Source organism: Manis javanica, chromosome 16 (genome assembly GCF_040802235.1).
Source record: "Manis javanica isolate MJ-LG chromosome 16, MJ_LKY, whole genome shotgun sequence".
NCBI classification, from domain to species: domain Eukaryota; kingdom Metazoa; phylum Chordata; class Mammalia; order Pholidota; family Manidae; genus Manis; species Manis javanica.
Window position 1 is genome coordinate 70211169 of NC_133171.1, and position 15811 is coordinate 70226979.

A 15811-nucleotide genomic window follows, 5' to 3' on the forward strand; every position below is an offset into this window, starting at 1 on the left:
TTTATCAAATATTCAGTGAAGACCTAATACCTATCCTCTTTAAAGTTTTCCAAAAAGTAGAAGAGGAGGGAATACTCCCAAACTCATTCTACGAGGCCAGCATCACTCTAATACCAAAACCAGGCAAAGATACTGCAAAGAAAGAAAATTACAGACCAATATCCCTGATGAAAATAGATGCAAAAATACTCAACAAAGTATTAGCAAACCAAATTCAAAAATACATGAAAATATCATCCATCAGGATCATGTAGGATTTATTCCAGGGATGCAAGCATGGTACAATATTTGAAAATCTGTCAATATCATCCACCACATCAACAAAAAGAATGACAAAAACCACATGATCATCTCCAAAGATGCTGGAAAAGTATTCAACAAAATTCAACATTCGCTCATGATAAAAACGCTCAACAAAATCGGTATAGAGGGCAAGTACCTCAACATAATAAATGCCATATATGACAAACCTGCAGCCAACAGCATACTTAACAGCGAGAAGCTGAATGCTTTTCCTTTAAGATCAGGAACAAGACAAGGATGCCCACTCACTCACTTTTATTCAACATAGTACTGGAGGTCCTAGCCACAGCAATCAGACAACACAAAGAAATAAAAGGCATCCAGACTGGTAAGGAAGAAGTTAAACTGTCATTGTTAGCAGATATCATGATACTGTACATAAAAAACCCTAAAGAATCCACTCCAAAACTATCAGATCTAATATCTGAATTCAGCAAAGTTGCAGGATACAAAGTTAATACACAGAAATCTGTTGCATTCCTATACACTGATGATGAACTAGCAGAAAGAGAAATCAGGAAAACAATTCCATTCACTATTGCATCAAAAAGAATAAAATACCTAGAAATAAATCTAAGGAAGGAAGTGAAAGACCAATGCCATGAAAACTACAAGACACTCGTGAGATAAATTAAAGAAGATACCAATAAATCAAAATATGTTCCATGCTTATGCACAGGAAGAATTAATATTGTCAAAATGGCCATCCTGCCTGAAGCAATCTACAGATTCAATGCCATTCCTATCAAAATACCAGCAGCATTCTTCAACAAAGTAGAGCAAATAGTTCTAAAATTCACACAGAACCACAAAAGACACCAAATAGCCAAAGCAATCCTGAAATAAAGCTGGGGGGATTATGCTCCCCAACTTCAAGCTCTACTACCAAGCCACAGTAGTCAAGACAATTTGGTAGTGGCACAAGAACAGACCCATAGACCAATGGAACAGACTGGAGAGTCCAGGTATAAACCCAAGCACAGATGGTGAATTAATATATGATAAAGGAGCCATGGGCATACAATGGGGAAATGACAGCCTCTTCAACAACTGGTGTTGGCAAAACTGGACAGCTACATGCAAGAGAATGAAAGTGGATTATTGTCTAACCCATACACAAAAGTAAATTCAAAATGGATCAAAGACCTGAATGTAAGTCATGAAACCTTAAAACTCTTAAAAGAAAACATAGGCAAAAATCTCCTGAATATAAACATGAGCAACATTTTCCTGAACAGATCTCCTTGGGCAAGGGAAACAAAAGCAAAAATGAACAAATGGAAGTACATCAAACTAAAAACCTTGTCTACAGCAAAGGACACCATCAGTAAAATAAAAAGACATCCTACAGTATGGGATAATATATTTGTAAACAACATATATGATAAAGGGTTTACATACAAAATATATAAAGAAGTCACATGCCTCAACAACAAAAAGGAAATAACCTGATTAAAAAATCGGCGTAGTTTATGAACAAACTATTCTCCAAAGAAATTCAGATGGCCAACAGGCACATGAAAAGATGCTCCACATTGCTAATCTTCAGGTAAATGCAAATTTAAACCATAATGAGATATCACCTCACACTAGTTAGGATAGCCAAAATTGAAAAGACTAAGAAACAAATGCTGGTGAGGATGCAGAGAAAGGGGAACCCTCCTACACTGCTGGTGGGAATGTAAACTAGTTCAACCATTGTGGAAAGCAATATGGAGGTTCCTCTTAAAAGAAATTAAAAATAGAAATACCATTTGACCTGGGAATTCCACTCCTAGAAATTTACCCAAAGGATACAAATTCTGAGATTCAAAAAGACATATGCATTCCTTATGTTTATTGCAGCACTATTTACAATAGCCAAGATATGGAAGCAACCTACATGTCCATCAGTAGATGAATGGATAAAGAAGGTGTGGTAAACATACACAATGAAATACTATTCAGCCATAAGAAAGAAGAAAGAAAGAAATCCTACCATTTGCAACAACATGGATGGAGCTGGAGGGTATTATGCTCAGTGAAATAAGCCAGGCAGAGAAAGACAAGTACCAAATGATTTCCTTCATTTGTGGAGTACAAGAACAAAGCAAAACTGAAGGAACAAAATAACAGCAGACTCACAAACTCCAAGAAGGGACTACCAGTTTCCAAAGAGGAGGGGTGGGGCAGGGCGGGTGGGCAGGCAGGGAGAAGGGGATTGAGGGGTATTATGATTAGTATACATGAGAGGGTTTCATGGGGAGGACAGTGCAGGACAGAGAAGTAGTGATTCTGTGGCATCTTACTACACTGATGGATAGTGACTGCAATGGAGTATTAGTAGGGACTTGATAATATGGGTGAATATAGTAACCACATTGTTTTTCATGTGAAACCTTCATAAGAGTGTATATCAATAATACCTGAATAAAAAAAATTGTTAAAAAAAAAAGGAAGCACCAGTGTCCCAGGCATTCTGGGAGGGGTTAATGATTGTTAAAATGCTGGGATTTCCAAGACATGGTAATAGTTGCGAAGGACAATGGGCCCCGTATTTTAAATCATCAACATCTCTGAAAAATCTAGGATGTGTAGTTATCACACCTTTCCTGCATTTAAAACAGGTGCAGCTTCTGTCTTAGATGAGACATCAATATGGGAGAGAATGACGAAGCAGACTGATATTTAGACACAGAGACACTGAAATAAACAAACGTATGGATTTTGCATATATAAATAAATGTGAAAACATATCCATGAGGGTGGGAATCAGGAAGTACTTCCATTATTACTGTTGTTATGATGACATAGTATGATGGGGTACTGGCAAGAGCCAGGATTAGGACTTGGATATATCAGGGATTTAGATTTTCTTGTTTATTAGTTACATGAATTTGAGCAAGTTACTACTTAATCTAATTATTGTTAATGGAATGCTCCTTATGAGAATTAATGGGAAGTACTGACACATACCAGGCACATTGTAAGGAGAAGCTATTATGATTACCACTATATTATTCCCCTGATTATACAGAAATGAGTCAGGAGAAGAGTAAATAAAGTTTTGAGAATCCAATGCTTCATTAACTGAGTGGCATGTATGCAACTTCAAGGAATTCTTACTTTAAGACTATATTAAGTTTGTTTGCTCTTTCTACCACAACGTAGATAATAAGCCCCATGAAAGGAGTTAGGAGCCCTTTCAAATTTTACTCCCAGCTCAGCACCACACATCCAACTAACTCCCTATATATTTTTTTCAAAGGGAAAGGGCTAAAGTGGTTATTTTCATTATCATTCTAGTTCAGTAACAGATTGAAAGACTAAGTTACCCTTGCCAAGCAGCTCATTTCAAGCAGAGGTGGGTTAAAATATATTTAAGATGAAGCCCTTTCATTCCTCTACCTGTACAAAATAAAGTTCCGTGCCGGTAGAACAGTACTGACTCTGAAGTCTAACTGACATGAAGATACTTCTGGGGATGGTCTATACAAACCTAGAGAACGAACATCTATGCATATTCTATTAGAACACTGTATGTTTCTTTTATATTAATTTATTTGTGCTTCCATCCTTAGGAAAGTTGCAGTGCCTTCTGAGCATGTAGAATCTATCCAAAGCTCACAAATTCTAAATAACGAATGCTCAATTCTGCTGCACGAAGTAGCAGCCACAATTATTAATCTTCCCACACAGATCAAACAACAGATAACACAAAAATAGGAATGATGCTGCAACACCAGAGTATTTGAGTGCAATAGAGAGAGGAAGAAAAGAAAAGCGGACAAACTCCCAGGGCAGGTGATGTTACCTGAGTGCTGATGGCATTCTTTTTGGTGGGCCGGTTCAACATGATCTTTGTGATGCCATCTTGAGAGGTCACCACCAGGGTTTCATATCCCCGTTGCTCCCCGTCGGCTCCAGGCTTTATTTGGCTAGAAGATTCAGAAGAAGAACTCAGACTGGACACCATATCCACATAGTTCTTCCTGGCAGTTTCCTGAAGGAGGAGATGACAGCATTTTGAGAAACTTTCTAGGCTGAAAACTAGCACCCTACAGTGAAGAAAGAACAGCGGTTCTGATTCAACAGAAGCACATCAAGATCTCAAAGGCTTCATCTATGATGGTTTCATGAGAAGCACCCAACTTTCTTCAAGAGTATAGCAAGTACAGTAAGAGCAAACAAGTGAATCAAGTAAATGGACCTTGGACAGGCTGCCAAGAGAATTCCATGCATCCCACTTAGCCTTATTGATCAAGTCAAAAATACTTGGTTTGGGTGTATTACAAGGTCCTTCAGTTGCCTGTGGAAATGAGAGTGGGAATTATTGGAGTCTTCAATATTTAAGATCCATAAAATGTACAGCTAGGATGAATGCACCTTCCCCTCCCAAATACTTCCGTAAGTACATAAATTGATCTGAGCTTTCCTCTTGCCCTCTCTTTGATGCTGTTGCTAAAAGTGCACAAACAATGGAAAAAAGAGTGGAGAGACAAAATGTGCTATTGGCTATCAGTCTCTAAAGTAAGTTATAACTACCCGCATATGAAAATAATGTAAGAAAAGGGATTTGGAAGAGTACTTTAAAAAAAATTCTAATAGTTTATTGGTTTTATATTGATGATCACTTTTTTCACACACAACCAAAGCATCCAAGCAAACAATCTTCAAAGGTAACTAGCCAACAAATGCTTGGAAATCCACAGTACATTCTAAAGGCTCATTCAAAGGTATTAAAAAAAACACCATTAATTCAGGAGTAGATTCCTGGTAACTGAGCAAAAGAGCTGTAGCTGGAGAGCAGGGGTGGAGGTGGTCAGAGCCAGTGGCCCTAAAGAAACTTAACTGAAGGATGGAGCAAGGAGAAAGCAAAAAGCAACTAAATTTCACTTGTTTGAGAATAGGCTGGGTGAGTATTTTGAGATGAATAAAATAGAAATGACAATTTAAAACTCCACTTAGCCACATTAAAAACTTTTTTTATTTTATAATTAGCTAAAAGAGGAAAGAAGGAAGAGACTTTGAAAAACAAAGGCAGTAAAGGAGTGTGGGGAAGTTGGGGTTCCTATGGCCAGGATTCTCACTGAACTTAAACCACTTGATGATGTAACTGGCCTGTCGCTAGGCTACTGCTTCCACACCCGTAGGCAATAAACTATAATCCCGCTATATAGAGAGCTCGGCCCAATTTTCTGGGCAGAGGCAGAGACGCTAGTGCTCGACCTACCGCCGAAAGAACAAGCCGGGTAATAAACCCTTTCACCCCAAGAATGTCCTACTGTCATTTCTTTGGTCACACTGAATCTATAGCGAACTTGCCTGGGGCTGAAACCCATTGGGAAGACAAGGAGGCTTTGACTCTCCAAAGACAAAGAGACCAGAATCACTCTGCAAGAGTAAAGCCACCTGAGAAATTAGAGGCAGCACAGTCCACCAGCGCCCCCCCAGCCCCCACCATGGAGTCAGGACAGCATTCGTCTCCTAGAATGACGTGTGACAACGCACATGGAGCACTGCCCGCCAGGGAAGACTACTCTAGCCTTCGTGTTCACAGTTTTCATTTGCAGCTGCATATGCAGGCATGACTGAATGTAACCTGAAGCCCCCACTCTAAATGACATTGTTAGACTCCCGATGCAAACAAAGAACTCCTATTAGGCATGGCATTTCAAGAGTTTAGCGAGTACTCCCAGAGGCCAAGGGCAAAGTCCAGAACTCTTCTTGGGCAAAGTTAAAATTCTTTTGCACACAAGAATCACAAAAAGAGAAAAACAGATAACACACAGGAGCCCTGAGGGGCTGACTTTTCAGGGTAATCTTTAAACATTGCAAACTTAATTTTTACAAACTTAACTTTAAGATTTCATTATAAAAATTTTCAAATACACACAAAAGTAGATAATGAATTCCCTATACTCATCACCCACGTTCAACAATGATCATTTACCATACTTGCTTTGTCAGTCTTTTTCTTCTTTCTTATTTTAGTGAAACCCAAATACCACACTATTTTACCCCTACCTACTTAGTGTGCATTCCTAAAAAAAAAAAAAAAATCAACATTTTCTTATTTTCTTACAGAACCATGACACCACTGACAATAATTCCTAGGTATTATCTCATACTCAGTCCATATTCAAATGTCCCGAGATGTCTCAAAATAACCTTTTCATTGATTATAGTAATGTCACCAAATACTGTCCACACACTTGGTTGTTTTATCTTTTAAATCTCTTTTACTCTGGAGTGATCCTGAGAGATTACTTTCATCAAAGTCTAATATACAAAAATTCTCATGTATGCACTCTTTAGAGGAAAGGCAGCAACACAAACCCTAAAAATATTAAAGCTACATTTTAGTAAAATATATGGCGTATTTATTTGAAGAGTCATCTGTTCAAAATGGCTCCAAATTTATATCAGATCTTAGGCATTTACCTGCTTATATAGTGCATTGAGTTTTAGCTTCGCTTCATTTCCTGGATCCTTCTTCAACTGTTTCACTCCATTCACTGAATTTTCAAAAGTCCTTCTGACTGGCTCTCATTGTGCTTCTACTCACACGCAGCTGAAATACTTGGAAACTAATCACCTGCAGAGGGCTGCAAATAGGCAGGCAGATTTCTAATTGTTCTCAAATCTTATGTACCAAAATGCTGTTTCCCTGTATTTTCCCTATACTTGCCCCTATATAGCTGGCCACAAATGGTTAGTGGCTTCCAAAATAATTCCTAGATACAAAATCAATACAGAAACTAACTGTAGTAATTCTAAAATAAAGGCAAAGCAAGTTACAATCCGGCACAGTATTTGTAGCAATCCAAATTAAATAGAGATAAAAGTAGCCAGAACCCAAACGGCTGAAGTAAACTTTGACCCAAACAACAAGTAAACGAAAGTACAGAAAATGCAAGACAGAAGTGACCAGGAAACAGACCAAGTGGGTAAAGTGCACAGAAAAAGTTTAGGTGTTTGTGTCCAAAGGTGAGAAACAGCCTCTGCACTCACCGATTTATAAACTGTTAGGTCAATTCCTTCCTCCCTGCTCAGCAAAATGTGTGTTGCAACATACCCAAAGGCAGAAGCGGAGGAGAGACCAGAAATGCTCAAAAGTACAGATGAGCAGCCACTGGTACTCCAGAGAGCCAGTTCTTTCTTAGAGGTGGGGTACCTACCTGGGGGAAATCTACTGCCGTGGATGTTAGTCTGTGAAGCCAGGCTGAGCATGCTCAGTCTTCACCCCTGATGTTTACCCAGCCAACTAGTAGCAGAGTAAAAACAGGAAAGCATGGTGGGCTAAGTTTTTAAACACACACTGTTAAGCAAAGGAGAGGGGGAAGCTTCAATGAACACCATGGAGGTACAGGCAAAAAATGGATGTTCACAATGATGACCCTGAGAATAAAGTTAATGGCACCAAAGATTAAGATAATACAGTTACAAATAAAGCCCAAATCTAACAAATGTATCATCTCTGCAATAATGTAACTCAAACAGCATAACGACCTTTAGGTTCAAACCTTGAAATATTCAACAGAATTGGTGTGTAGTTCAACAAAATTAGTGTTCAGTAAGTTTCATATTAAATACTTGAATTCCTTTTTTCTTTTCCTTTCCGAAAAGGGAAAAAGTTTTGCATCCTAAGTCTATTTGGCACCTGGCAAGTTCCAAGCAGAAAACGAAAGGAAAATCTACAGTGCCCATAGGAGGCCTTAACTGCTCAAGTTCTCACAAAATATAACGCAAACATTTATATAAAATAAATTGAGTTTAAAAAAATTACAAAACACGTTTAATACATAAAACAGGTAAATCACTCGTAATTCCACCATTTCAAGGAAACAAGCACCTTCCAAGGTTTCTTGTTTCCTCTACATAGCTTCGTTTTCTGTTTTTACATAGCTTGTGTATCTTGCCGCTTAGCATTACAGCAGAAGTATCACCCAAGGGGCAGTTGAATCCCACACTGACGATAACCAGCTTGGGTGTCTATCTACACTGTTCAGCAAATTAACAAAGCTTACATGTTCCACCACATTTTAGCAAATTACGTTTGCAACCGCAAGCAGCCACCCGGCTGCGGCCCGCGGGACGCGCGGGCAGAGAGCCGCAGCTCAGGCCTCACGACCCTCTCCGACCCAGCGCGGGACGGCGCGCGCTGGCGGACACTCGATGTCGCTCTTTGCCTAGAAAACCGTTGAAGCATAACCTTGTTGCTACCGAGACAAGGTAGCAGAAAAGGCGGCTCCTGCGGGCCGCTACCTTGGGCCCAGACTCAGCGCTTACCTTCTGACCGCGCTGGAACACCGGGGTCGCCGCAGTCCCGCAGCCAACCCGGTCATGGCCACCCCGGGTGGGTTGGGCCGGTAGCCGCCCGGGCAGGGGCGGAGCCGGGCTCGAGGGCGGGGCCGGAAATGGGCAGGGACGCGAATGGTCGGGGCGGGGCCTGGGCGGGGCGGGCGCACGGGGGCGGGGCCCGGGCGGGGCCGGCGCGCGGGGGCGGGTGGGAGCTGTGTGGGCCGGGAGGCCGGAGTTCGGGTACTTCCCTTCCGGGAGCGTGCGCTCCCCGTCCGGGAGCCGGGCGTGACGGCGCGCGGTGGAGAGACGCCTTCCCCCGCGGCGGGGCCAGGACAGAGAGATGGAGGCGCGAGCTGGTCCCTGCGGCTGTGCGAGCGCCTCGCGACTGGCGCCTGCGGAGGAGCCACGTGTGTAACGGAAGCACGGGAGCTCTGCGGGCGCTGGGCTGCCGGGGGAGAGCGGCGGTCCCGCGAGGGTCCGGAGGAGGGGCCGCTTCCCCCCGGGCCTGGCGCCGGCGCGGAGGAGCCCTCCGTTAGAGAGGGGCGGGGGCACGGTGGACACTGTATTCATTCCAAAGGAGGAAAGGCTTCCAGACCTGTTAGACGTCGGGGTATCAAACGAGGTCTGTCAGGTATTTCATACCCGTCTTTTTAGGTCAGTAACCGTCTGTGGATAATTCCGAATTATGTCAAAGCATTTAACAAAATATTTGGGTAAGAGTTCTTTAGAGTTGGAAGGGCCTTTGACTGTCGTCTCGCCCAGTTCCAGGAGAAATATCAACAAAAAAAATCACTGCTTGGAACCGGGTGCTGTTATAAAGAAAACCACAGGCCAAGATGGAGTCACTTACACTAAGGCCCCAGGTCAGCAAACTTAAGACTTACTAACCTAACTGCAATTTAAAAATCAACCCTCCTTCCCCCCTCCCCGGAATGTAGCCCTCAGCGTGGCATTTCCTGGCCAGCACAAGGAGAACCCTTCCACTCCAGTTAGGAGGGCAACCTTGCTTAAAACAAGGCATTCTTGACTGGTGATTTCCTTTTTTCCATTCCCTCTCTGCCTTTAAAAACTCTTATATAGGTTGACAGAGCTCCTTTCTACTTGTTATTTGGGATACTGGCTGATTGATGAATGGTTTAATAAAGCCAAGTAGATCTTCAGATTTACTTACTTGAAATTTTTCTTTAAGTGTTCAGGGTATAGTATCCAAGTATGCCTGGGGCCAATCAGAGTTCCAGATTAATGAAACTGATACTGTGGACTACTTACAGTGAGTGAGCCGGGCCAATTGTACTTCTTTCAGCAATCTTGTGGGGAATATGGTGTGGGCCCTTTTTGCTGATGTGGAAATTGAGATCCCGAAAGGCTTTCCCAAAGATCTGAAACTTGCAAGTAGAGTCCTGATTCAACTCAGTGCTCAGAGCTGAAGTGTCAAGGAATTTTATTATTCTTTGCTGATTATTCCAATAATTATCCCACTATTTGTGTTTTATTAGGTAGATCTGGATAATAGTGTAGGTGGGGACAAGACTGAAGTCTGGGTGGAACAATTTGGACTTATTCTAAAACCTTTCTTCAAATATTACAAGGTGATGGTTGGTAGGCTGAGCAGAATCAAAGACCCTGACCCTCTCCCGGGCGACCTTAGGTCTCCTTAGGTGACCCTCAGCGGCAATGGAAAAGCATTAGCCAGGAATTACAGATACTGGAAGATTCACTAGGCTCCAGAAGATGAAACACTTCTCATAGAAAGAATATTTTTAAAGTAAGCATATTTGGATTGTAACACTGTTCATAATATAAGTGAACTTTTCTCAGGCTTATACTATATTTCACACTGAAAAGTGAGGTGTGGGGAATTAGCCATCTTTGTCAAAGACTAATTTAAAACATAGGAGCATATGTCAAAGATTAACTTAGCTCATTAATTAGGATGGTAAAGAATTTGAAAGGCTGTTTTATATAATCAGCGTAAAAAAATGCTAGAACAGTTTACAAGTTTAGGTGCAAAACTAGTTAATATTCTACAAAACATTAAAACCATAACCTCGGGGCAATTTTTTTTTTCTATTGGACAAATCATTTGCATCTCTAGTCACTGTCATTTACTAAGGACACATTATATACTAGTGTTTGAGAGAGGGAAGATGGTTAAGAAGACAGATACTCCGGCCAAGTTCATCTTGGGTCCACCTGTGGCCTATTAAACTGTTACAGGGAGTCCAGACCATGTCATTTAAATATTGTTACCATGGGCCTGTGGGTGAAGAGGCCAGTTCTCACCAAAAGGAAGCAGTGTGAGTTGATTAGATGCTCTACCTGAGCATGAAGACCACTGTACCAAGGCTATGGAGTTTGGATTCTGTGTTGAGAGCAGTGGAGGACCTTTGAAGATATAACTGGTGTGACTCGTTATCCAGTTCTTAGTGCAGTCCTGTACTCCCACTATATCCTTAGGGGGAATGCTTCTGGATAAGAGCAAGAAAGAACTCTTCCAAAGCCTTAATCTCCCTGTCCAAAGATCAGGTTCCCTTGGAGTTTATGAAAGTCTTGGGTAGGGGAGGCCCTATCTTAATTAGATAAGATCCTAGTTTAGAGTACTGACCTCAGGGGAGAGGTCTGCTTAGATGGGGAGTTAATGCTGTTCTGGGTACAGAGAATGCCAACACCACCCTCTCTTTGCCTCCCCGGTAGTCACAGGTGCCCAGGAGGAGCTGTGTCCTGCTGTAATGAACCTTAGGGGCCAGGATGTCCACTTCACAATATTGTGCTCAGTCGTGGGGCTAAATGTTTATTTTTTAAGATCACAGGGTAGAATCTACCATTTATGACTCTCCTGTCACTTGCATTATTTTTTTCCTAATATTTAAGCTATCAGATACTGTCATGATATATAAAAAGTCTATTACATTCAGTCGTGAGGAACTATTATGACACCATTGTCCAATTAGCAGTCAAACTAGGAACCTGGAAGCATCCTGGTCTCTCTGTGTCTGACTCCTCACTTCTGTGAGTTGCCAAGTCCCAGTGATTTTGTCTCTTAAATAGTTTGTCTTTTTTAAAAATCCTTTTCCGTCTACCATTGGCTTAATTTAGGCCCTCATCATGTTTGGGTCATTGTTACTTGGACTATCAGTATTTATATTTAGGTTGCTGTAACAGCCACTTACAGTTTCGCTGGCTTGAACGCCACATTGCAGTCCATTCTGTACTTGTTCCCTGCCTGATCTCCATAAATTGTAAACCTGACACTACACAGAATTCTCCCTTAATCATCCCCTGTGATTGTAATCCTTGTAGTGGGACACCTTCACCTTCCTAACAAATCCAAACTTCTTAGCCCTCAAGCCGCCTACTTGCCCATTCATCACTCACCAGCCCCACACTTGGACTTTCTGTTTCAGATGAACTTGGGATGTTCAAGCCCTCTGGCTCTCCCTCAGTCTAGGAAGTCTCCTCTGACCCTACACTAGGCGTGTTCTCTCCTGCTGAGCTCCTGTCTCGCCCCAGGTCTCCTCTTCCTCTTAGCACCTGTGTTACCACTACGTGTCTGGTTAGTAATTTGTCTCATTACTTACCAACTGCACACCCTGGGGAGAATTCTTCCCAGGAAACCTTGTTTCCCATCTCCTGACACACTGCTGCCACTAAATACCCTGAATGCATGTTAGATGGTGGATGAGCCATTCTACCTAGTCCATGTCTTTACATATTCAGTAATAAATTGTGAGTGAATTGCTATCTTTTTATTAAATTGCCAGGAGGAATTAACATAAGTATTTTTGTACTTTAAAATATTTCTTTTTCAATGAATGGTAACTTGAGAAATATTTGACTACTCCCAGGTTCCTGCACTAAAATGAACTAGAAAAAGTGGTACCAAGGAAACCACGATATTATTTAACTCTATTATTTCTGGAGTGAAAATACATTACGTCTTCTGTTAATCATTAAAGATTATTAGTCCATGCTCTGTGTTCTGTATTATAATTATTTCCTGCTTAAATTCTGTGACATTGCTTGAGATCAGTTAAATCTGTGCTATTATTCTTCTTCTTTACCCAAATAATCCTCTTTTTTTTTCTTAGGTTTTGAATCATCCTCCTACACAGTCTTAGATATTCATAACATAAATATCATTAACAGTATCCTGGAATCTTATATGTTTTCGAGTGTTCTTTCTTTTTCCCAATTGTTAGAATTTAGAGAAGAAAGACATTTCAGAAGCAAACATTTGACTCCCTGTATCACCTCTGCCTTACTCCTACATGTGCGTGATTTGTTCATTTCCCCAAAATTGGCTTATCCACTTATTTTTTGTGTGTTGCACATTCAGCCAACCTTGTACTCAAGGTTGTACCTTTTCACCTCCTCTATCCTGTTCCATCTGGTCTCATCCTTTGAGGATGATTGGAACTTAGAGCTATTATTGTGTAAGAGGTGGGTGTTTTTCTACAGTCATTCCAGTTTTTTTTACACCAAAGCTTAACTTTCAACCTGTCAAAGTACATAGAATTAGAGCAATGGCTACAAAAAAAAGTCAACCAAAGAAAGTTACAAAAAGAATCATAAGCTATGTATTCAACACAGTGTTACATAATATACATTGGTTCCAGGGCTGAGAAAGATGTCAGAGAATGGCATCTGCAGTTGCTGGAGCAGGTGGCATCCTTGTTAACTAACAAAGGTGACCTGGCCTCTCTTTTCTGTATAAGAAAGAAGTAAATTAAAAGTTCCATCCAAAAATCACCAAATTAAGACTTCAAAAAGACATAGTTAATCCTCATTATCCTCAGAGTATTTGAGAATTCAACTACTTGCTAAAACTTATTTGTGACCTCAAAACCACTACTCCCAGGGTGTGCAGTTATTTGCAGACATATGCACAGCATCAAAAACCTGAGTCTCTCTCTGTCTGCATGTTACCAGCTGAGGTTGAACAAGAAGATGCTCTGCCTTCTTGTTCTAGTTCTCATACTGTTGACAAGTGTTCTTTTTATGATCTATTTAGTACCATGTTTTCCACATATTTTTTTTTTGTTGGTTGGTTGGTTGGTGATTTCGATGTTTAAAATGGCCTACAAGTTCAGTGCTGAAGTGCTGTCTAGCACACCTAAATGCTAAAGGCTATGATGTGCCTTATGGAGAAAATATGTCTGTTAAATAAGTGCCATTCAGGCATGTACAGTGCTATTGGTTTGAATTTGATCTTATTGAGTCAACAATGTGTGTCAAATATGTCTTTAAACAGAAACACACATAAAACAAGGTTATGTATTGATTAGTTGATGACAGTGCTGTGACTAGAGGCTTGCAGGAACCTACCTGTGTGTTTTTCCTAAGAGCAATGTGGTTCAGTACTCACTAATTCAATGTTCATAGTGACTTTAGAGAATCTAACTTCCACCATGAATAACGAGAATTAATTGTAGGTATAACTTTCTTAGCTTGTATATTTGACATTTGAACTACATGGGTTTGACTGCAGGGGTCCATTTATATGCAGGTGTTTTTCAATAAATGTATTGGTAAATTTTTAGGAGATCTGCAACAATTTGAATAATTTTCCTTGGCTTACTTTATGGTAATAATGCAGTGTCTGATCCACATAACATACAAGGTACATGTTAATTCACTGCTTAATTGGTAAGGTTTCTGATCAACAGTAGGCTATTAGTAGTCAGGTTTTAGGGAGTCAGTAATATGTGTTACCTGCATTGGGGTTTGTACTTCTAACCTCTGTGTTGTTCAAATGTCAACTGTATATCATTATATTTAAAGTAGGTTTATATAGGTGTCTTTTGTTTAAATCTAATATGTCAATTTTGTTTTTTAAATGGTGTGTTTCAATCATTTATACTTAATGTGATTACTAATATGGTTGAGTGGGACCTACCATTTTGTTACTTTTGTTTTTCTCTTCCCCTTTCTGCCTTCTTTTGAATATTTTTTTAGGATTCAATTTAAATTTATCTGATAGCTTTTTTTTTGTATTTTGTAGTGCTGGTATTTTTATATCTATATCTCTTTGTATTTTTTTTCAGGAGTTGGCCTAGGGATTCTAATAGGCATGACTACATTTTCCCAGTCTACTTAGAATTAATATTTTACAGCTTAAGGTAAAATATAGAAGACTTGCAACCTTCTATGTTACAATGTAGGCCTCTTTACCCTCCCCCCTTATCTTATAGTTATTATATGTATTACATTTATGCATGTTGATGTATTTCCAGATAATGTTAAAGTTTTCAAACATATTTTAGAGAACTTAAGAAAATATCCTTTGACTAGATATTTATCATTTCTATTGTTTTTTCTTCATACCTGAAGTTCCCAGTTTGCTTCTGGGAACATTTTCCTTTAGCCTTACTTCCATTAGCAATTTCTCTTAGAACAGATAAACTGGCAATGAATACTCTTTGTTTTCCTTCATCTGAGGATAACCTTATTTTGCCTTCATTTGTGAAGGATTTTTTTCACTTGATATAGAAACCTGAATTGACATTTCTTTCAGCACTTGAAAGATTTTGCTCCACTGCCTTTATGATTTCCGAGGAATAATCCTTAGTGTTCTCTAGTATCTGTAGTAGGTGAATTGTTCCCCTATATGTAATTGATCATTTTGCTATGGCTGCTTTAAAAATTTTTCTTTATCTTTGGTTTTCAGCAGTTTGGTTCTGATGTGTATAAGCACCGTTTCCTTTTGCTTTTATCTTTTTTGGGGCTCAGTAAACTTCTTGAATCTATAAATTTATGTCTTTCACTGAATTTGAGGGGTTTTTTAGTCATATTTCTCCAAATATTATCTGTCACATACCTTACTCTTTTTCTTCAGGGATCCCAATGATATTGATATTGATCCACAGGTTCCAGTGACTGTTTATGTTTTAATCCATTTTCTGTCTGTTCTTCAGATTGAATAATTTCTATTGATTCAAATTCACTGACACTTCTCTGTCATCTCCATTTTGTTATTGAGCCCTACCGAGTGTATTTTTTTTCTTTCAAACATTTCTATATTTTTTCAGTTCTAAAACTTCTATTTGGCTGTTTTTAATAGTTTCTCTGCCTGACAACACCCATCTTTATTTTTATTTCATAAGTCTCACGTATATCTCATTATAATGTCTGCTTTAAATTATTGGCTCCTGTTGGTTTTATTTCACACTGCCTCATGGGTTTGGTCTCTGGTATTTCACTACTTGGATTTTCTTTGAGGCTTTGG

General features: G+C 39.9%; 1 protein-coding gene across 3 annotated transcripts in view; it reads right to left on the reverse strand.

Annotated features, from left to right (window-relative positions):
• The window catches only part of LOC140846911 (enoyl-CoA delta isomerase 2-like), a 79751-nt gene extending 70594 nt beyond the window's left edge, over positions 1-9157 (reverse strand). For all 3 annotated transcript variants that reach the window (XM_073225171.1, XM_073225172.1, XM_073225170.1), the window contains exons 1-2: positions 8575-9157; positions 4097-4285 (exon numbers count right to left, since the gene is read on the reverse strand). In XM_073225171.1, the coding sequence (XP_073081272.1) occupies positions 4097-4285; positions 8575-9156 (771 nt within the window). In that variant the 5' untranslated portion in view covers position 9157. The remainder of the gene's footprint in view (positions 1-4096; positions 4286-8574) is intronic.
• Between the last annotated feature and the right edge of the window lie 6654 nt (positions 9158-15811).